At 35.2% G+C, this 21,095-nt stretch overlaps 3 protein-coding genes and 1 long non-coding RNA gene across 8 annotated transcripts in view; 3 read left to right on the top strand and 1 right to left on the bottom strand.

Moving 5' to 3' along the window:
* LOC144573178 (uncharacterized) overlaps positions 1–21,095 on the top strand; it is a 79,274-nt gene that overhangs the window by 7,531 nt on the left and 50,648 nt on the right. The window lies entirely within an intron of this gene.
* Positions 950–2,750, top strand: LOC144573619 (uncharacterized). The gene is made up of 2 exons (XM_078323397.1): positions 950–1,281; positions 1,849–2,750. Exons 1-2 carry the CDS (start codon positions 950–952, stop codon positions 2,594–2,596), a joined length of 1,080 nt encoding a protein of 359 aa, XP_078179523.1. The 3' UTR covers positions 2,597–2,750.
* LOC144573175 (villin-2-like) lies at positions 6,375–18,225 on the bottom strand. 5 transcript variants are annotated; one of them, XM_078322883.1, is made up of 23 exons: positions 18,007–18,225; positions 17,197–17,286; positions 16,755–16,854; positions 16,577–16,645; positions 14,783–15,019; positions 13,950–14,127; positions 13,330–13,462; positions 12,528–12,690; positions 11,965–12,121; positions 11,572–11,672; positions 11,161–11,319; positions 11,010–11,078; positions 10,852–10,920; positions 10,628–10,765; positions 10,016–10,144; positions 9,553–9,700; positions 9,004–9,014; positions 8,772–8,912; positions 8,559–8,687; positions 8,010–8,075; positions 7,594–7,864; positions 6,934–7,163; positions 6,375–6,657 (listed from the first exon to the last, which is right to left on the bottom strand). In XM_078322883.1, the coding sequence occupies exons 2-23, from the start codon at positions 17,247–17,249 to the stop codon at positions 6,544–6,546; spliced, it is 2,865 nt and encodes a 954-aa protein (XP_078179009.1). In that variant the 5' UTR covers positions 17,250–17,286; positions 18,007–18,225; the 3' UTR covers positions 6,375–6,543. The 5 variants fall into 5 exon arrangements, 1 of the variants encoding a protein (XP_078179009.1); XR_013517893.1 differs by lacking the exons at positions 6,375–6,657; positions 6,934–7,163; positions 7,594–7,864; positions 8,010–8,075; positions 8,559–8,687 and adding an exon at positions 17,847–17,919 and having other exon boundaries at positions 8,775–8,912; positions 9,004–9,700; XR_013517892.1 differs by lacking the exons at positions 6,375–6,657; positions 6,934–7,163; positions 7,594–7,864; positions 8,010–8,075; positions 8,559–8,687 and adding an exon at positions 17,839–17,919 and having other exon boundaries at positions 8,775–8,912; positions 9,004–9,700.
* On the top strand, positions 19,394–20,854 carry SAD1 (Small nuclear ribonucleoprotein family protein). The gene is made up of 4 exons (XM_078323142.1): positions 19,394–19,570; positions 19,669–19,792; positions 20,215–20,287; positions 20,578–20,854. The coding sequence occupies exons 1-4, from the start codon at positions 19,525–19,527 to the stop codon at positions 20,605–20,607; spliced, it is 273 nt and encodes a 90-aa protein (XP_078179268.1). The 5' UTR covers positions 19,394–19,524; the 3' UTR covers positions 20,608–20,854.

The raw sequence follows: 21,095 nt of genomic DNA on the forward strand, positions 1-21,095 counted from the left end.
CCTCACGACTTCGCAGCTTCTGCGAAGATTTTCAAAAAAAAAAAACAAATCATATTATAAGTTTTTGTGGCCCTCACATTCTCTTCTCAGTACTAAATTATACAATTGACTTTCATAGTATCCTTGAAAAAGTATTTAATAACTATGAGAGGCATGCACTACTCAGCACCGCAGTCTCCACCCTACAACAAGAAATTAACAACTGAAAATAGCAAATTAGAGAAATATGAATTAATGCAACGAGTCCCCTTGAAATAATCAAATAATAATCCATGTCAAACTCTCAACCCGAGATGCACTTCTAACACTACTATATAGGCCCACTGTTTTTCTCCTTTACTTTAAAAACAGTGGGCCTATATAATGGGCCTGTAAATTCCTCAACCCGACATGCACTTCTAACACTATATTGAACCAACTTCACTTTACTTTCTTTTGCACGGAAGAAACATCATAAATTGCTTGTATCAATATTTAAATATCATTGTTCTTCAATTTCTACCATTGACAAGAATTAATAAATAGGACATGCATAAAATGCAAGAGTGCTTCAATGAATAGTTGTTTCTTGTCGTGATAATTTATAAAGCAACAAAAGTCTTTTGAATGTTTTATTAAACATTCATGGGATAGAAAAGTTTAATCAAACATATAATAGGCATAATATAAATAAAATCAACAACAGCTATTGGATGAGCTTGAGATGTAAAAAGGCTTGTCAAATCTTTCATGCAAATTAAAAAATACACAAAGTCAAAATCAACCAACTTAATCATGACATATATGAATTCTAGACACTTTCTTATCCTTGCATATTATTGTTTAAACATTTTCTCTTTTTAAAATGAACTAATTAACCTGTTATGTCTCCATATATATAGAGAGACATTTCATATCTGCTCACATAACTACAAAATCTAGTACACATACAAGCAAACCAACAAGAAAAATGTATACTACAAAGTGCCATTCAGAGTTCAAGGCCATCCCAGAAGTTGCAATGCAACCGCCACCTGAAGGCCCCTGCTCGGGTTATGTCGTGGTAAAAGAAGAAGATCCTGATGAAGAAACATGTACCTGTTGTTTGGTTCTCTGTCCTAATATGCCTGATGTGCGATATTTGCCCATTCCCCAGAACAAAACTCTATCATTTAGATTTACCTCGCCTGAGGGAGAAATTAGCACAACAGCCACTGAAACGGTGTTATTCGTACCAGTCATCAATTTACCACTATCGGCTAATCGCTACTATGCGGTTGCAGCTAAAGGGGAACACCAAGGGTAATCCTTTAATCTTTTTGTCTTATTCGGTTTTGAATCTAGGATTATGAATTGACAATGCTATTTTTGTTTGAACATGAACATGAAGTTTTGTTATTCTGTAGGTTTATTTAATTTGTTAAAGTTATTCTAAAATGGTTACTAATTCTTAATTAGATAACAAGCAGGCTAAACGAAACCTTTTAGGATAATTAATATTTTTGTATTCTTTTGGGTTTCTGCAATGATGTTCTATTTGATAGGCTATTGATTATGTCAAATTGTTAATTAAACACGCTGACCAGTCACCATAAATGGGACCTTTGAGGATATTTTGCAGGAAACATCTCCATCTATGATCTTACACGCCTTCTAATACCAGTATGTAATAGCCTATTAGCCTGTACATATGGATTACCACTTACAAGTGCAAATTCAATGAAGTCACCAAAGTTTGATGATTTTCATATGTTTTCATATATAATACCAACTAAATGTTGTTGACTTAACCTAACAAAAAGTATAAAGATCATATTGATCAAACACCACAAAATTATATGAACTCGAAGTTTATTTTTGTGTTGACAGGCTAGTACATACATGTTCTAAGGAGGATGATATGTCCACAAGTTGCTTTGGCCAAGTCATACAAGATGTCAAACCGAAACCATTTGACCATAGAGATATTTACCAGAAAATAGAAATAATACCCCACAGAGGTAGGTTCACCGCCAAATCTGTTGCCTCTGACGGAATCCCTCCATGGATATTCAGACAAAAATATTGGCCATTACATGAGAGCAAACCAGAAATTTACCAATTAGGCGAGGCTCTAGATGTTAACCAATCACTAAGATTGAATTACCTGGAACTTAACACGTCCACAAGTGTTATTACCGGAAAGTGGTTTTGCCCGTTCTTTTTTTTTTTGAAGGAAAGAGCTGATCCACCATACCAAATGAAGAGATCTATGTTTTATGAGGTCACCTTAGAGCAATTTTGGAAAGAGGTGTATAGTGGGATTGAAAAGATGAGTATTCTCTTGAGGGGGGAGGAAACAATGAGAGAGGAAATGGAGTCCAATGATGGTTTTCTATGGTTTAGAAAGACTGGAGTTTTGAATGGAGAAAGAATCGGTTTGAACTTGGCTTTATGGGAAATGATCAAATGGGAAGAGAATAGAGGAGGTTGGGATGATCAAGGCACTGGTGCAATCTTAGAAGAACTGAGGTTAGGTGATTATGTTTTGGTGGAGAGGTTCTCTTTCGAGAGGTTAAACGGCACAGTAGTATTGGCATTGGATTTTCTTCACACAGACAAGGTTCGTACCAAGTAGAAAGTTATATTATGCTGAGTCAATTAATCGCTGGTTTGTATATTTGTAATATAAGATTATTGTGTGTGTTTTATCAAAGTGCATATTTGGTACGGTTTTCATTCAATTGTGTGTGACAATTGGCAAGTCTATCCGATGAATTGATTTTGTAATGTATATGCATGGTAAATTTATTTGTGATGAATTGACGTTGCAAATTGGCAAATTTATAAGCTTGTTCATAATATGAAGTATCTATTGCATATTTGGTGTACATGCGTTGAGAAGGATCATTCTATCATTTATTAATTTGCAGTTTGCCTATTATATATCTCGTCTGTTTTTTTTTATTTTCAATCCCAAATTTTTTTTACGATCAAATAATAACAAAAATGATTTTTTTTTTCAATTTTTTAATGCATATAAAACAGCAAAACATAGCAATGTAAATAAACACAACAATTTTTTTTTGAAAAGCCAACAACCCGATTGCATTAAGTTAACACTTGGTCTTGAGAATTAATTAATGGGACAGGCGTAAAATGCAAGAGTGCTTGAATGAATATTAGTTTCTTCTGATAATTTATAAAGCAAGAAAAGTCTTTTGAAAGCTCCATTAATCATTTTTGGGAAAGAAAGTTTAATCAAATATTTTTCTCAAAAAAAAATTAATCAAACATATAACAGGCAGATAATAAATAAAATCAACAGCAAACAACTATTGGATGAGCTTGAGATGCAGGAAGGCCTGTCAAATTTTCCATGCAAATACCAATGTGGAAAAAAAGATGAGACTAGGCAAAAAGAAGAATTCAAAAAATAATTGTTATAATTTTAGATAATGCGCATACACAAAATCAAAGTCAACCAACTTAATCATGACGTATATGAGTTCTAGACACCCTCTCATCCTTGCATATTATTGTTAAAGCACCTCTCTTTTAAGATGAACTAAACCAGATCGATGCCTCCTGCTATGTCCTCTATAGACATTTTGTATCTGTGCGCATAACTACAAAATCTAGTACACATACAAGCAAACCAAAAAATAAAATAAAAAATGTATACTACAAAGAGTATTTCGGAGATAAAGGCCAACTGAGAAGCCGCAATTCAACCGCCACCTGAGGACCTGTGCATGGGTTATGTCGTGGTAAAAGAAGAAGATCCTGATGAAGAACCCAGTACCTACTGTTAGGGCCTCTGCATCTGTTGTCCGCCTATGGTGGAATATTTGCCCTTTCTCCACGTACACCTGGTGCTTGCAATTGACTATTGCAATTGACTACCATGCTAGTTTTATTGCTCTCCGTAATTTTTATTTCAATATTCTTTCTAATGTGATAATCATTTATTTTCAATCGTAGAGCCTCTTTTAAAGAAAACTAATTACCTACAGCAAGTGTATCATGGAGATGTTGGGGCCTACTTAAGAAGTTGACATCTGCGGGTTGAAATGCTGAGGTGTCATTGAAGCTTGCCACAGGGTGACTTACACCACGGTCAGGTATGGGAAAACGTTCAGCTTGAACGCGTGGTGTTTGGTGTGATTGTGTCGAGGTATCATCCCAGACATCCCCTTTTGAATCAGCTTCATCATCCCAGTCGGCGTCATCCTCACATGAGTCAGCGTCATCTTCGTCATCACTTTGTGACACATCATCAAAATCAGTATTAGGATCAACTACCTCCGATGAATCGATCCATGAGCTATTCTGATTATTGTATTATGTCTGAACAGACGGTGACAACTCGTTCACATTGAGATAAGGATGCAGATAAAGGTCTTGCCTCGGTGTTTGTTGTGTCGAATAGGGTTCGAAGAAATTGGGATCCGCATAGTTAGCACTATATTGGGTCTGTCAAGGTTCTGGATGTGTTTCCAGTACCATACTATCAACGAATAACTGCGGTTGCATTTCACCGATGATTGGAACCAACTCAATGTATAAATCGAGAAAAGTATACTGGGTTTGGGCACGCATGCTTTGGATATAAATACCTCTCTAACTCTGATCACACACGATTTCAATTTTCTCATAATAATGTCGGGTTGTTGTACCAACATTAACCAGTGCATGTGCTTTTAGGTTATACTCACTCTCAGAATATCCAAGTTAGCGATAAATTTCACCTTTCACATCATACTAACCGTATTCATCAGTCACACTCAATGAGAATCGAGAACTAATACTATACTCTACTCCTTTACGACCGTGTCGTATTTCACCACCAAAATAAATTCTCAGCATCAACATGATTAATTATTTTTATAAATTAACCTACACAATAATGAATAAATTACATATTATTATTATTACAATAATAAAAACTAATATTAATTAAATTATTTTACAATAGTTACTGAATTACACAGCAAAAAATATAATTAAGGAGTTACATGTTTGAAATTCGACTTTGCTATTGACAACAATCACCTCTATCTCTGTCTGAGCCTTCAGATGAGCTTCTGTCTCTGTCTGAGCCTTCTTCGTGTGGGAGTTTAAATAGCGCGCTTGGACGGTATAAATAAACTTGTTCATGGCTGCACTTTTTTCCAGTCCTGGATGGGTTTAACTATACCGTCCACATTTTTTTTACCCCGGAGCCCGGACGGGTTTAACCATACCATCCCATATTTTATTTTATTTTTTACCCCAGACGGGTCGGATTATACCGTCCAACTTTTTCTTTTTTTCCTTTCCTCTCCGCTGAGTTTGATTAATTTGGTTGTTAATTAAATTAAGCTGGACGGGATAATTAGTCTCGTCCGCTGGACAGAATAAACGAACCCGTTCTACCTATTTCTCGACAAAAATCAAAAGCTATCCCCTATTTTGATATTTTATTTATTTATTTTCTATTAATAAAAAATTTGGCTTCTTTTCACCGTGGAACAGTGCGCTTTTTTTCACTGCCATAACAGAAGCGCCTTTTGATATATGGATGAAATGGGTGTATCCTACTTACAGGCAAGCCCTAATATCAATTCAGAAAAGTTATGCTAGATTAGAAAGATAGAATATACAAACATAATGACAAGATACTCGAATTATATCCGAATTATACCCGTTTAATTCTTTTTTGGAGTGATGCTGAACTGAATACTGAATTATTCGGTTGACCAAACTTTGATCGAATTAAACCCGAATAATTTCCGAATTTTACAAACTTTTCCCGAATTTTTCCAAGAACAATTTTTTTTTTTTGCTCCCTTGCAGTATTGAGATTTCTAATCCAAATAATTCCGAATCATTCCCGAATTATACCTGAATTATTTTCGAATCACGACTTTTTTATCTCGCTCAACCGAACCTGAATAATTCATTTGTCACTATGTATACAAGCATATGAATAAAAAGGATAGGAGTATGTTCTGAAAAGGATATTAGGTTTGTTCTTGTATGAACATTTTACCTGCTCAAAAAAGCTTTTTTTTAGCCTCTTTACGCATCTGGTGTAACCAAAAACATGAAATATATAAAACTAACCAAGCAAAACCACAGAACAATCAATACCCTTAAATTAGCCTCCTGTTAATCATATTAATATTAGTTTAGATTGGTCAATGACCATAGTCAAATTGCAAAAAAAATGTTGTATATTTCTTTTTAAGTGTCAAAAAAAATATAAGGAAATATCACATGTTCTGAAGTCTGAACGAGGTGGGTAGACAAACTAAGAGTAAATTAAACAACACAAACTAAATATGCTCACGACACAGGCAAATGTTGCTGCTGTTCCCAAAAGGGTAAAAAAGGAAAAAGAAAACATTAAAGCAAGCTCGCATATTTTGACATTTTGGAGATCACATAGAGCAAGTATTTGTCATAAAATCAAAGAACAAATCATGAAATATTACAACTGAAAATTTCACCTCAACTAGAGGTCAATGCCCCCAACAAAAACAAACCTAATAAATAATTTTGGAAAAAGAAGAGAGAGGGAGAGACAAAGGCCAATTGCAACTAGAAAAGATCAACCTTCTTTTTCAGCATTTCTCGTTTCCACTTTGGCAATGCGTGGAATTTCTCTTTAGTCATTCCAAGTACTGTCTCAAACTCCATATCAGATAAGTAGGCCTGGATTATTATTCATGAATTTAAATATAAAACACTAATCACAAGGAAATAGAAAAAAGAATACTATTTCTTCAAATGCTATAACATCTTATCAACAAAGGTGGAATAAATAAGCAAACATATAAAGGAGAAAAACCCACATAGCTAAAATAATGTTTTACCTACAACTGCAAAATACGAACTAATTGGTATTTCAGTTAAAGCCTGGTATGGGATAGTTTGTCGTATCAATAACATATTTTTTATCAAAAATAAAAGAAGAATTGAGATTCATACCTCTCTGCTAGTGTAGTCGATGCCAGACACAGGATTGCTTGATTTGACTTTCAGTTGTTCATAAGTGAATGTTGTTTCCTCCCCATTACCATCTCTTTTTGGTTCGGGTTGAACTTCAGAACCTGACCCATTCCTTTCTGTTATGGATGCTTCTATAGCTCTAGGAGTAGCCGAAGGAAGGTTCATCAAGCTTTCTACCTCGGAAGCTGGAGTTTGATTTTTCTCTGAAACTACATAAAATTATGATACTAATCTGATTTTTTTAATAATCAACATATGAGAAAATTGGTCTAATACCTGTTTGCTTTTCTTCCTTACTTTTTCTGGGCTTATAAGGAGCTTACTTTCAGACAAAGCTTAATCAAGTTTCTTACATCATATTCCAAAATTTCCAACTGTCTTAAGTGCAATTTGGTAAATCAACTTGGGAAACTTTTCACAAGTGCTTTATCCCCTGTGTATTGTTTACAGCTAAATTATGTGTTTCAAGAACCTTTTGAGCTATCCTGAGGACTTCTCCAAATTTGTTTACATCAACATTCTCAAGTTTCCGATAAATTTGAACTAACTTGCTAATATTTCTACAATATGTACTGGCAAATAAATCACTTGTGAACTTCTCATTGCACACATAACACGATGCAAAAATCTCACAATTACCTGTTGCCTTTGGTGTAACTGGGGAAGAACCTCGACTGAGCTGCTGAGGGGTGGAAGGCTGTGACGACTGCTCTGCAGTTAGAACTCCAGTAAGTGCAGCTACTGCAGCTGCTCTCTGAGAGCTTCCTTGGCTTTGACGGGTTGGTGATTTTAGAGATGAAGAAGATTTGGAGGTGTCAGAAGGACTGAAAGCTGATGATAAGGCCGCAAGTGCTGCGGCTCTTTGTGTTGCTTCTCCTGCATTTGTTGATTTCTTCTGCTTCTCACTTGGCTGTTGCATTATTAATAGAAGATATTGATAATATTAAGTTATTTAACCAGATTCAAAGTTGCTATGTTAACAGATACTTGTTGTAAATGTCATGTTCATATATATAATATTTGCAGTTACAATTTTGGAGAGAAGAACCACTCACCTCCGAAAAGTTCAAAACATTGCCAAAAAGAAGTGCAAGCTTTTTCTGAAATGAATTTCCTTGGGCCTGAAAAACAGAAGTTATATTAGACTCACATAATGCAAAATATTTTGATGTCACCATACCTCCCTAAACTTTTCGAGTAATGCTATATAGCACCCTGAAATTCTAATTCACAATAATTACCTCATAACCATTAGTTTCAATTGACACCGTCAAACCTTGGACGAGAAATTGACTACAATACACGGATATATCAATTTTTATATATATCATATAACTTATACCTGATTTATCAAATAAAAAAGAAAAAAGAAAAATAAAAAAACCAAATTGTTATGTATTGTGTAATAACTACTTTGAACAAATGTCTTTGTTGAAAACAAAAGTATATATCTAATTTATCTCTGAATAAAAATAGAACATATTATATAAGAGTGTATTAGAGATATTCAAGGACAATTTGGTAATTCTGGTGGGTAACTTTGCCTGGGGGGGTTTGGTGGGTATCACCCCCAAATAGCTTTTATTGAAGAGAATACAACATACCATTGCCTTTGTGGCATCCCATGAGAAGAAGTATGTTTTGAAGAAACATGGTTCATTCCCTTCTGAAACTTTATAAAGCGGCACATGTGGCGATAATCCTTCTAGAGAAACTGCAACGTCTATGTATTGCTGAAAATGGAAAATTTTCACATCATTTTCAAGGTCAGAAAAATTTGTTTCACTTGACCCACTTTAATCAGAGTAAATACAAACCTGGCCTATTTCAAATGCCTTTGGTTTCTCCTTCGTATCAACAGACTGACCGATCCAAACAAAAACCTCGGCATATGTGTCAAGTATCAGCATGTCTTCAGTTAAGAGTTCATCTTGTGAGAAATTATGGATCTCATCAATCTGAACATAGGTTTTAGGAATGGTTTGGAGTGAAGTTCAAAATACAAAATTATGCTTTTATTGCATTTGAGTATGATTTTGTTACTCTTACCTCCAGTTTTCCTGAAGAGTTGTCGAGCCCATCATGAATTTAGAGCAGCACCAATCATTAAAGATATGACCTCAGAAAGTTAGCTTCTAAAATAAAACATTTGACATAATAATATAATGGGGCAATTTCATGTGTAAAACCCCCATTCCCCCCATGTCCCACCCCCAACCCCCCCCCCCCCCCCCCCCCCCCCTTCCACCCACGGTGCCAAATGCCACGCATGTGTGTGTACAAACATTGTAAAAAAAAATGCAAGCCCCAGAAAAAGCATGTAGCATGAAAGAATATCCTCTACACCTAACCCTCCCTTCCTGCAATTTCTTCAAAGGTACCAAGAGGGGCAACTGGGTACAATTTCAAGAACTTTGAAAAGAGATGTATTGGCAATATTCACAATATTTTAAGGGGCAAGACTCATATTAATCTTTCTTTAAGTTGACGCCTTGGAGAGACCACATGAATCTTCCCAAATAACAAAATAGAGAAATTACTATGACCGAGTATTTACCGATTAATACATTTTTTTGTATACTTAGTCAATAATCTAACCTTTGTTGAATGAAAAGGAATACAGATGGGGGTCTCTAGTGGCCTCTTGTGTGAGTTTTGTGCCCCCAAACATCTGCTTGCCGCCAATAGTAGACCAAAAAGAGGAGCTCTCTGTACCCTCTTTGGTATACTTTAATGTCACACCTGGCTGTAATGCAAAAGATAATACAAGACACTTTCTGATATTAGGTAACAAAAATTAGGAGAGAACTATTAAACAAATACAAATTAAATAAATAGAACCGACTATATTTTAGGCTGACCTGTCAGGATAAGTCAGTTTTTCATGACCCAATTCTACCCAGTTAAGTATTACATACAAAAATCAATACCAAATACACATTTGACAAACAGGAATTATGACACAACCAATCTAGGCCCAACCAACGTATTAATGGGTATTGGGTTTCTCATTGGCATCCGCGTTTCACTGATGCTTAATATCGGTTGATTTAAATCAGACCTTCAAAAATTCTGCAACTTTTGTAGCCCATTGCTGCTGCTCAAAAGAGCTTGCACTCCCTTGCCAAGCAAACATTGAATTCCCAGATTGCAACAAAAAACAATCTGAGGAGCATAAGGATTCAGCAACCTGTAAAGGACAAAAGAATTAATAGCATCAAATATTACACGTCTTTTTGTCCACAAAGTCCTTGACCTTTTTCTTATTCAAGAAACTCAAAACATTGGGGTTTTCAATTGGTCCCTTCCTGTAGTTATATCAAAGGGTACAAATGTAGCAAGCAACTGAGCTGATGTGACAAGTGATACTACCCAAATTAAACAAATTTTAGCTTTTGCTATAGTTGTTAATATCCAATTCAGGTACTACATCTACCAATGGACATGTCATCAATAATTTTTTTCCATGTCAGCAACACTAACTTTAACAGAGCGCTGACTGAACAAAATTTCAGGAGCCACATACAAGGAAATGCAAAAATTCAGGGTCGGCTTTGGTATAATGCAATTTTCATACAAATGCAATAAAGTCAAAAACAAGGGCAGACAATAAGTTTGGTTCGGTAAAGATAAGATCTCAACCATAATTATAGTGTAAAAGTACTAGACATACTGCATCAACTTGAACTGCCTTGTTGTTAAAAACTGATGTGCCAGAAACTTGAATTAATGCAGCACAATTAGAGGCATAAGTTTCGTCATTTAAATTCTTCTCTGCTACAAGTTTCTTGTAGCCAGTGCTGACTCCACCCTGCATAAGTTAAATTTCATTTAACCCTGAATGTCTGACTAAAAATTCATTTAAACCGGCATAAAGATTAGAGTATGATAGTGAACCTTCAACACAACCATGGGTTGGAAAAGTGCAATAAACTGTGGTGGTTCCTCTCCTTGATATATCCGTCCCTACAACAAGAAGGCATGTTTAACTTATAAGGTGCCTCTTCAAGCATCTACAAGGCAAAAGGAAAAAACAAAAAGAAATAAAAGAGAACCTGAACAGGTCTTCCTTTTAAGGATCCCCACATAGTATTAGCCAACCGAATAGCCATTGCTTGATCATCCTAAATAACACACCAGGTGCCAAAATATCAGTAGATGAATATTAGTCTATAATTAAAACCTCACACTTTTTACAAACCCTACCTGGATGCTATCTTTCCCAATCCAACATGCTAAGAAGTATTCTTCTTTCTTGTCATTGGAATGATATGTATACAGCACGATATAACAATCACCACTATAAAATTTGCCTATCTCCTCCCTTGGGATAGGCGTCTTGGCACTGCCATTTATGCGCCAAACCTGTCATATAAATAATTAAATTATTGTTGAAACCTAATATATATATTTATAGTCTTGACCATTCTTCAAAGCCCCATATTATAGTTGGCAAGTTGGTATATAATTACCATATCTGGACGGGATAAGTACTTCTTCCCAGTAAGCACCAATAATGCTAAGATTGTTGGTAATGCCCACTGCTTTCTTAATTTGTAGTACATAGCTCTATCTTTCTCCCAAATTTGTTAATATCAAAAAAATCAAATAAAGCACCTCAAGCTTGCCACCTTCTTCAAGCAAAGGAGGAGCTTCTTCGCTGATCGCCGTTCCCTTTGAGGCACCCTTGGCACTTAGACCTTGTTGCTTCAGTAAAGCTGCAAATCCCAGCATGAATCATATAAGACAAATTAGAGTAATTATTTTTCAAATAAGCATAAGCACTCCACCAATACAGTACCGCGCACAACTAGCTGAAATACCCCAAGTTTTTTTTTTTAAAAAGGAAATACCCCAAGTTTTGTGCTTACTCAAAGAGTAATTTTAAGTGTTGAAAACGTAGTCAAAATTAGTAGCATCATTTCCCTGCTGGCCAGTACATACAATGCAATGGGTACAAGTCTTGACTGGTATGATATCTGTGGTAGTTATAATTGAATTGACAAGTACCTGCTACAATTCCTCGACCCTCCTCGCCACTAGAGGTGAGGGCATTGGTGACAGCTGTCCAAGAATCAAACTTTGATTTGAATGAGTTTGTCTCATGACCTTGAATAACCTTGGTCACACGTGTTGCCTTCGGTCTATTTTCCTTTGCAATCAAATCCTACAATGCCAATTTCCAAAAATAAGCTTTTAGAAATTTTGATATGAACATTATCCTGGCCATTATGAACTTCTCTGCAAGGTCCTTCATGCTTTAGCATAGAAGCTTTCAATTTCAAAATAGGGACTTCACTTTACTGAACTATAAAAGATTCAAAGCAGCATCGTTTTAGTATATTTTACCATAATAACATAATTCACTAAGAATAAAGAAAAGAGGTTAAGTTAAAAGTCTTTATCCAGATTCAGAACCCAATCCTAACGCAATAAAATAGAATGGGTTGGGCTTCCTGCAGATAGTATTATGTCAGGGACTAGTTCTGAAAAGTTTCAATATTATAACCATTAAAGGAATAATAAACACAAACACCACGTTAAGGTTCACGTTTGAGAGAGCAAGGGTCCACCTCAGCAGCTTTAGTTACGGCTTTTCTATCATCGATTTGCGTAACCCTGCCAAACCAAACAAAGAGCTCGGACCCACAATCCAGTATATAGCATCTATTATTCTCAAGCAACTCTTTAGAAAGAAGACGGAGTCCATCCAACTTCAGCTCACCATCAACAAAACTAAAAATAGAATTAAGAAGTTGTCATTCCAAATTATGCTGAGGTGCACGTGTTTTAGTATAACCACAAGTCAGTTCACTACAAATCTTAGTAGGGCAATAATTGAAATAACCTTCTCTCCTAAATTATGAACTAATGTGACCATCACCAGATTATTTGCAAAATATATTTGTCGGTGGGCACTTACAAAACTGCTTATTTGGTATCTATTTTATGCTAACTTTCCTGTTATTTGGCATCCCAGGCATGGCCAAAGAATCCAAACTCGAACTTGAGGGTTTTGCTAGGTCGGTTTTCTTGGCTATTCTGGTTGAATATATCACTCCATGTGCAGAATCTCAGAAAAAAATTAGGCAAAAAACTTGCCCATGTATGACCAGAAAATAAAATGTCAAGAAGCCCAAAAAAAAGTTCTATGGGTTCAAAAGATCGCTCCATGTACAGAATCTCAGAAAGAGACAAAGGGTTCACTTTCTGTCAAAGGTTTGTAGCACAGGATTTCAAAAATCAGCCTGATACTATTAAAGTTCATTATACTCTACAAACAAAATAAAATTCCAGAAAAGAAAACCATCAAAGAAAAAATTGCCTTAACCATGTAGAACACTGGTACAGTACTGCAGTAAGAGCGTTCTGTACCTATAGAGTTTTGGGGTAGCTGCCTGAAGTGCAATTTCATCATCCCCAACAATCTTTTTGCCAATAGGTGCAAAGCCACCAAAAAGAAGCCAGAATTCACCAGAATCTGACTCTGCATCAAGCTTCCCATCATCTGACATAGGTCAAGTCCCAAAAAATCAGCTAGAGAATAAAACAAGCCAAACCACAAGAAATCTTAACATCTTGGAGAAAATTATAAAAAGTCACTGATATCTCTGTGTCTAATTTTTTAAGAAATGCTAATTCTTGCAAGCAAGCTTAAAAATTGCAGCATAATGCACATATATCTAGTTTAGACAATTAATAATTGAATAATCAACATCAATAATCGCAATCACGTCTTGAGGTGGAATCTAAACTAAACCAGTCATGGTGTTAGTTTTAAAATTAATTGTTAACCAAAGCCATGAACAAAGGCTCAAATCTTAGTTACAGACATAAGAAAAGGGGCAGGCCAATATTGAACCATCAGCATGGTAAATAAAAGTAGTATTGTGATCCTTCTTTTCTCAGGACAAACATGTAAATTAAAGAGTTTCAGCAGCACATATAAAAGAAAACCATGAAGAAAAGCATTCCAAAAAGTCTATTTATCTCACCTACAATTCCAACGTCACACATTCCGTCATGGTACTTGTCCTTGAGATATTGTACTACTTCCAATGCTTTAGCCCTTTCTTGAATGTTTGAGTTGGCACCATTAAATTGATAGATTTTCGTCTCGGTGTCTAAGATGAATATATCATCATGGTTCAATGATGTCCGAGCAAAGGGAACCTGCAAGTGCTAATTCGTCATATCACATCTTAACATAGCATGTTCGAAAGCAAAGGAGAGAAGCATTTTGCAGTTATTCTGGTTTTGAGTTTGTTCTTGCTTAATTTTGGTTGATATCATACTAAAGTTTCAAACTAAGAGGAAGTAGTTCTATTTGATAAATTCGTCTTCATATATTGCTACTACAATCCTTGTTATCCAAAGAGGATAAAAGGCATTTACGTACTTTTTGCTCATGATACAAATAAAAGAATTCATTGTGAATTATACCCAATTTTACAATCTTTGCAAATAAGTCCAATATTTCTTATTGTTACCTCTTTATGTATGAAAATTCACCCCAACTGTAATTGTTCCTAAAACTCATATTGAACAAAAAAAAAAAAAAAAAAAGCCAATAGGACTTATATGTCATGAAACAAATTGCATAACCTGTTATGGACATGTTTATTCAAGTTGATAGGAAAAATATGTCAGGGGCAACTTAATCAACTTTTACTTATGTTTTCACAACTGCCAAATAATCAACAAAAAGATGATGAATATTGATTTTGAAACATGAGAGATACAATTTCCATTTGCAAATAACAAAACAGCAGTAAACTTTGCAAGAAGACCCGAAGAAAAATGCCGAACTAAGATAATTTTAGCAAACCTGCTTCACTCTGACAATTCTTTTTCCTCGACAGATATAAAGCCGAGCTTCAAACTTCTCTTCTTCATGCTTATTAAATCCAGAGGCAATACCTCCCTCAAGAGGAATGATACAAGGCTTGAAGTAGGAGAGAAACTTGTCAGATTCATGACCTTGGATTTCTCTGTGCTGAACGGCTCTTCCACCAATGGACGCATCCAGTTCAATAGATTTAATAGCAGCAGTTCCATACTCATCCTGAAAATAACATTAAGCTATGTCAGATTATGTGGTTCAGGTGCTACTGTGGTACTCATTATCCTGAAAAAAAATCTGCACGTTATTTATTCAGGATACTTCCCCCCTACCTTAAATGAGTACTTTGTTTCTTAATAGAAGAGTAAATTAATATGAAGCCCTGAACCATTGGATTTTTCAGCACCACATATGTGCAAATTGGTCATTTAGTGTTTTCATTTAACACAATCTTGTCAAGGCCAATTTAGTCATGCTTTCTTTTGGCTTCTACAATGTCTTTCCACAATTAAGTCAGCTTGGAAAAAAATAAACATAGAAGTATTATCTTGGCAAGATATATGGATTGTTGATGTAGCTCTATACCTTTTGTTTCCTAATCTGTGTCAGATCAGTGTGAAATGGGTCCGATGTCAAAGTTCACTTTTGAGAAAATACTTGTTAGTGATCTTGCTCAACATTGGGCTGATTTGAAAATTTTACTTGCTGAAAAAGATCAGTTAAATGACTTCTCAGATCAGACTGTGAGGCAAATCTACTCTGACGGCCAGCTTACTATTAGATCTTGCTATGTAAAACTAAATTGTGCGGGGTGAAAAGATTGATTGCTATAGATAATTTGGGACATTAAATGGATTAAATGGCCCCTTAAAATATAAACTTTTGTTGGCTGGTGCTTAAAAGGATAATGGAACTAAGTGTGTTTTCTGCAGTGATGATGAAACAATTGATCACTTGAAATTTTATTGATCCTATGCAAAATGATCTGGCATTGGTTAGCTACATTTTAATCGGGTAGCTTAACTTGTACCTGTATTCAAGAGATAAGGCAACAGATTGGTATATTTACTAAGATTAGGAGAAAATGCTATCCCATGGTATCTTGTGTTGTCATTCAGACTCTTTGGTTAGAAAGGAATAGAGTTTCCTTTAATCAGAAAGGTCCAAAAGTACCAGATCTTTAGCCGCATGGATTATAGTTGTTAAATTGGTAGGTGGATTAGGATATGATTAGGTGCAGATAATTCACCATAATCCCTGACAATGTGGAAGGTCCTAACCGGATGGCTGACATGGAGAATTTTGGTACCATGTACCAGTCGGTGGGAAGCTGAGCACTTGTTACCCAATTGAACGAGTGGGGTAGCAATGTGGTGTAAATCTGAGGGTTTGCTCATAATTTTTCTATGTTCCAGATATTCTCCTATTGATACTTCGAGGTGCTTGTTTTTCATTTCAGATTCTTTTTTTCTGAATAAGGGGCAAAATGTCAGCAGCAACTAAAAGAGGGGATTGGCTGATTCAGGGCCCCTGTGAAGGGGAAGTAAGTACCCGGGTAAACACAGAGCTTTGTAAAATAATAAACTTTGCAAGGCTTGTTCCAGTATAATGATACAGGTGGTACACTCTACCACTTGCTTTCAAGAAAATAAATAATAAACAAGAGAATGCTTCAGTAACTCGTGAAATGTGGCACAATGTTGATTATTATTTCCAAAAAAAAAAAAAAAATTTAAAAAAAACTTAGAGATAAGGCAATAAAAAAGTAAATTGACTTACTGGACTTGAATCCTTCCCAATCCAGAAATGAATATCATAAACGAAAGAACCACCTCTACCAGCACTAGTCTATAATAAGATAAAAGGGGTCATTAACTTAAGAACAAATATGGATAAAACAAAAGTGCCTAAAAAAAACAGAAGAGTGAAGTGGGAGTAACCATTAAAAGAGTGTTACCTTCAAAATGATATAAGAATCTCCTGAGTAGAATTTTCCATAATCTGATTTTGACAAGGGGACAGGCAGAAAGTCCTCAATTCGCCAAATCTCTATTCCTCTTCACAAAGTTAATAAATAATAATATTTATCAGAAGATAATTATTTTCAACAGTCTGTATCAGTTGAATAGTAACTTTTAAAGAAGTATTAAGATTCAATAAAATTTGTTGTAATGTAGTCACCTTCTTATTTGATAATCTTTCACATTTTCTAAGGTTTTTTTTTCCAAGGTCTGATCAGCATAAGTGTAAAATATTTATGCCAAGAGCTACCTTTTAACTATGCAAACCCATATATACAGTTATACCACCAGAAAAAAAAAATTCACTTGTTAAACAAAAATATATTAGAAAAATTAGAAAAGTTGCCATAAAAAATAAAAAAATGTAATTGAGGTTACATTCTCTGGCCGACTACTTGAAAGGCGGGATCAACTTTTGTGGGGGCTGACATCCTTCAGCAAAACTCTTTGCAAGCTTCTTTGAATGTTCTGAAAAAGGAAAGCTCCAGATTTTAGAAACTTTTTGTGGGGTTCCAAATTGATATTTGTATCACATGGTAGACAGTGGTCTAAAACCCTCACAGGTACCAGCACCTAAATGAATCAGGATCTGCAATGAAAATGGTTTAAGTAAAAGTGTAATTGCATGAAACTATTATATGCTCCATTGACAATGTATAAGAAAATCTTAATTGAAAGCATTTTTTTATATTTCAGTTTTGACCTTGTATTATGTGCTGATAATAAACCAGTAACTAATGCATGTAGTTCAAAATACAAATTTCATATACTTTAGCAACTAGTGGCAACGCCACAACGTCTTATAAAACAGAAAACTTAAAATAACTTCTTAATTACAAAATTAGGCGCTTAAAATGAATAAAAAAACATAAAACTTCAGCAATAACAAAATGTCAGACTATGAATTCAGTCATCCCCAATTCCATCTTCTAAAATCCTTAAAGGCAAAAAAAAGAGTAATTATCCCAAATTCAAGCAACGAGCTAGTCTAAGTGAGTGTTAATACTTGGTAACAACCACAAGCTCACAGCAAAACTTCTAAATTAAGGTGGAATCAAAATATGAAGAAATTGAGCGGACTTCTTGCAGGATCGAAACCACCTGTATCCAACGAGATAATTCAGCTTGGTTCATAATAAGCAAAAACAAAAAATAAGAAAAAGGATCTAACAAAATCAAAGTACTAACCACTCTTAAAGGCTCGGTGAAGAAGAGAGAACCGCAGAGGTGATTAGAAAAATCTAAATCCGAGGAGATAATTAATCGGACGAGCTGGAAAGGGAGAGAGGAAAGTGAGGTGATCAAATAAAGTAAAGGTGACGTTCCTTATGATTACATTTTTGCTTTTTCTCATTCTCGCTTGAGTTTTAGTATTAGTTTTTCGTTTTATTTTATTAAGAATAATTTGTGGGGTTTAGGCAAAAGCGTGCGGGATTAAGTGAACGAATTCACGCGAGTTGCATCCTCTCTGCATTAACACACCGTTTGATTTAAGATTTTAACCGTCCGATCGGAATCCAGACCAATCCGGCCCGCACATATAATACACGGACAAAACTAAAAAGGTGCGTTAATGCAGAGAATAATAATTAACGCTTGAGTGGTCACTGGTCAGCTGCTTGGTCTGACCGCTGAATCCGGACGATTCCGCATCGTCTGCATTAACTCAAAAGAGCATCTTTTGAATTAAAGCGTCTTGGCCGTCTGATTTTAAACGGAGCCAATCCGGTCACAGTCTATAATTCAGGGGCCCTTTAATATTAGTGTGGATCCAATTCCCACGGCTCTTAAAGCGCATTGGACGGTCTAGATGCATTAACTCAAAAGATATTTTTTGAGTTAATGCAGAGGATACGAATTCAATCCGGACCAGCACTAAAATATAATTAAATTGCTTTTGTGGGGTCCACTCACTGCCCCTCGTCGGCTCTACTCGGCCCAGTATGAGAATGACCCATAAGATCTTTTTATAAAAAATTGGCCCATTACCAATTTTTAATTTTAAGGATAAATTCTCAGATGCCACTGAATGTTGTGTAATATTACAGATTAGGCATTGGTCTCTTATTTGTCTCTATCAAATTATTGAATTTTATTTGTTTTTCAATTAGATTTCCAGAAAAAAAAAAAAAAAAACTTTTTCACCAAACTCAATAATCATATATTTACTCGAAGAGACAATTCAGAGTTCGGTATATAATTTATTAATATTGCAGAAATTATAGTGACCTCTTAAAAAACTTAACCTCCTTGCACAAGCTTCTGACTTTTGAGAGAGTCTACCAAACAATAGTGTCAATTCTTGTTCAAATTACAATAGAAAATGAAATAAAAACATTGCAGTGTTACATATCATCTCAATTGTATGTACATAATAAATTATGAAATTGTTTTTGTTTTTTTAAGATCTCGTTAGTTTATCCCCTCTATTTTTTTTATTTCTATGACACAATGATATGGTGAGAGGTTTTTTCTTTACACCTAGTGTATGCATCTGCAATATTTTAGTTCATTTCAAAATAATCAAAAATCGAAAATTATATTTTGAACTTTGTAAGGTCCTAATGGAAATTTTGTCAAAACAGGTTAGATTTACTCTCCGTACCCGATCCGACGGCGCTCGCCTCTCCCTCTTTTAGCCCCCCTTCATTTCTCTTCTTCCTCCCTCCCATTATTTGCGAAGCGCCAAGAGCACAGAAGCGCACCATGTCGCAGTCTCACGGCAACAACCCCTCTCAACTCCTTCCCTCAGGTGAGTCAATGCATCTTCATCTGAATTTCCCTTCCACTTCATTCTTTAGTTCTATTTCAATTTAATTTTGCGTTAAATTTATCCGTTTTCAATTTAAGAGCTGATTGATCGGTGCATTGGATCGAAGATTTGGGTAATAATGAAAGGCGACAAGGAGCTAGTTGGAACCCTAAGAGGCTTTGATGTCTATGTCAACATGGTGCTTGAAGATGTCACTGAATAGTATAAACCCTAAACCCTAATCTCCTCTGGTTTATAAATCACCTGAATTGTTTGTTGATTACCTCAGTTACTGATCGGACCTGTAAAATTTATTCTTTCGTGAAATGTTGGTAGTTGATTTCAGTTGTTAACCAACCAACCATTGTTCATGTATCCCTTTTTCCAATTTCTTGCTTGATCTGGTAATATTGCATACTTAAAAACTTATTGAAGTCTGTGCTGGTTTGTACATTTTAAATCATGGCTTGTACCTGATATACAACATATGGTATTCATAAGTGATTTTAGTAAAAAGACTTCAAAGTTGAGCAATAATTCTGTGTGTTGTACCTATTAGCTTAGTAGTATTTTTTTTCTTAATTAGAGCAGTTTGTCTTCCTGCTGAAATTTTTTTTTTTTTGTTGTTTGTCCCTTTTGTTTAGTGAAATCACAACTGAGGGCCGCCGAATTACAAAGCTCGATCAGATACTTTTAAATGGGAATAACATAGCCATTGTAAGTACTCAGTACTCACTTTTGTTTAGCTTTTCTCCTGGACCAATTTTAAGGGGTCTGATTTTGGTGTTATTCTGGTCTAGCATGAAGTTGTATTTATGCCTAACCAGATGAAACTGGTTTGGCATGCTTCAAATTTTTGTTATTGCTGTTATTGGTTAGGGTCTCATGAGGAATTTTGGTATTTAAGTAAATCTCAAGTTTCATCGCAAAAAAATTTGATAAAGGAACCCTTACAATTTTACTAATAAATGAAAGATGCTAAATTAAATAACCTGTTATCTGTGCAGCTTGTCCCTGGTGGATCGCCAGAAGAATAAAATACTGTGCTAGAGTTGTATTTGGGGACCTCTCATTTAAATTTACTGAACACGAGCAGTTAATTAGTTCTTATTTCAGTTTTGTGCCTAAAGTGTACTAAAGTGTGGCCTAATTTGGGATTCTTGTTAATCAGAGGTGTGTTGCTGTTTTACTGATATGAAACACACCTGAATTTTAGTTTGATTGGCAGCCCGTGTTTACTGGGACATCTTTCTTGTAGAACATGCGTAATTGATTATTTTAAAATTTCTTCACTGATAGAAACTTTTGCGCAACATGCCCCGTAATTTCTGCACTGTGGGTTAGTATCAGACTGCTTTATGTTGCTTGCATTTCAGGCCCAGATGTGTACATGTTTGCTAAGAATTCCATTTTGCAATGGTAAAATTCTGCTTGCTACAGTAGTTGAAAAATAAATTTCTGGAGAGAAGCTTATATTGAAAAGGGTTATTGATTTTAAAATGTATATTTTGATTGTGGTTTAGTA

This window comes from Carex rostrata, chromosome 21 (assembly GCF_964058835.1).
Source record: "Carex rostrata chromosome 21, lpCarRost1.2, whole genome shotgun sequence".
NCBI classification, from domain to species: Eukaryota; Viridiplantae; Streptophyta; class Magnoliopsida; order Poales; family Cyperaceae; genus Carex; species Carex rostrata.

What these genes read in the sequence shown, in the direction of transcription:
- LOC144573619 (XM_078323397.1), top strand. Translation starts at nt 950, where the DNA reads ATGTATACTACAAAGTGCCATTCAGAGTTCAAGGCCATCCCAGAAGTT. An exon ending in GCTAAAGGGGAACACCAAGG is followed by an intron (nt 1,282 to 1,848) that starts GTAATCCTTTAA and finishes TTGTGTTGACAG; the next exon opens with GCTAGTACATACATGTTCTA.
- LOC144573175 (XM_078322883.1), bottom strand. Translation starts at nt 17,249, where the DNA reads ATGTCAGCCCCCACAAAAGTTGATCCCGCCTTTCAAGTAGTCGGCCAG. An exon ending in TTGGGAAGGATTCAAGTCCA is followed by an intron (nt 15,020 to 16,576) that starts GTAAGTCAATTT and finishes TGTTATTTTCAG; the next exon opens with GATGAGTATGGAACTGCTGC. An exon ending in GAATTGTCAGAGTGAAGCAG is followed by an intron (nt 14,128 to 14,782) that starts GTTTGCTAAAAT and finishes TAGCACTTGCAG; the next exon opens with GTTCCCTTTGCTCGGACATC.
- SAD1 (XM_078323142.1), top strand. Translation starts at nt 19,525, where the DNA reads ATGTCGCAGTCTCACGGCAACAACCCCTCTCAACTCCTTCCCTCAG. An exon ending in CTCTCAACTCCTTCCCTCAG is followed by an intron (nt 19,571 to 19,668) that starts GTGAGTCAATGC and finishes TTTCAATTTAAG; the next exon opens with AGCTGATTGATCGGTGCATT. An exon ending in CTTGAAGATGTCACTGAATA is followed by an intron (nt 19,793 to 20,214) that starts GTATAAACCCTA and finishes CCTTTTGTTTAG; the next exon opens with TGAAATCACAACTGAGGGCC.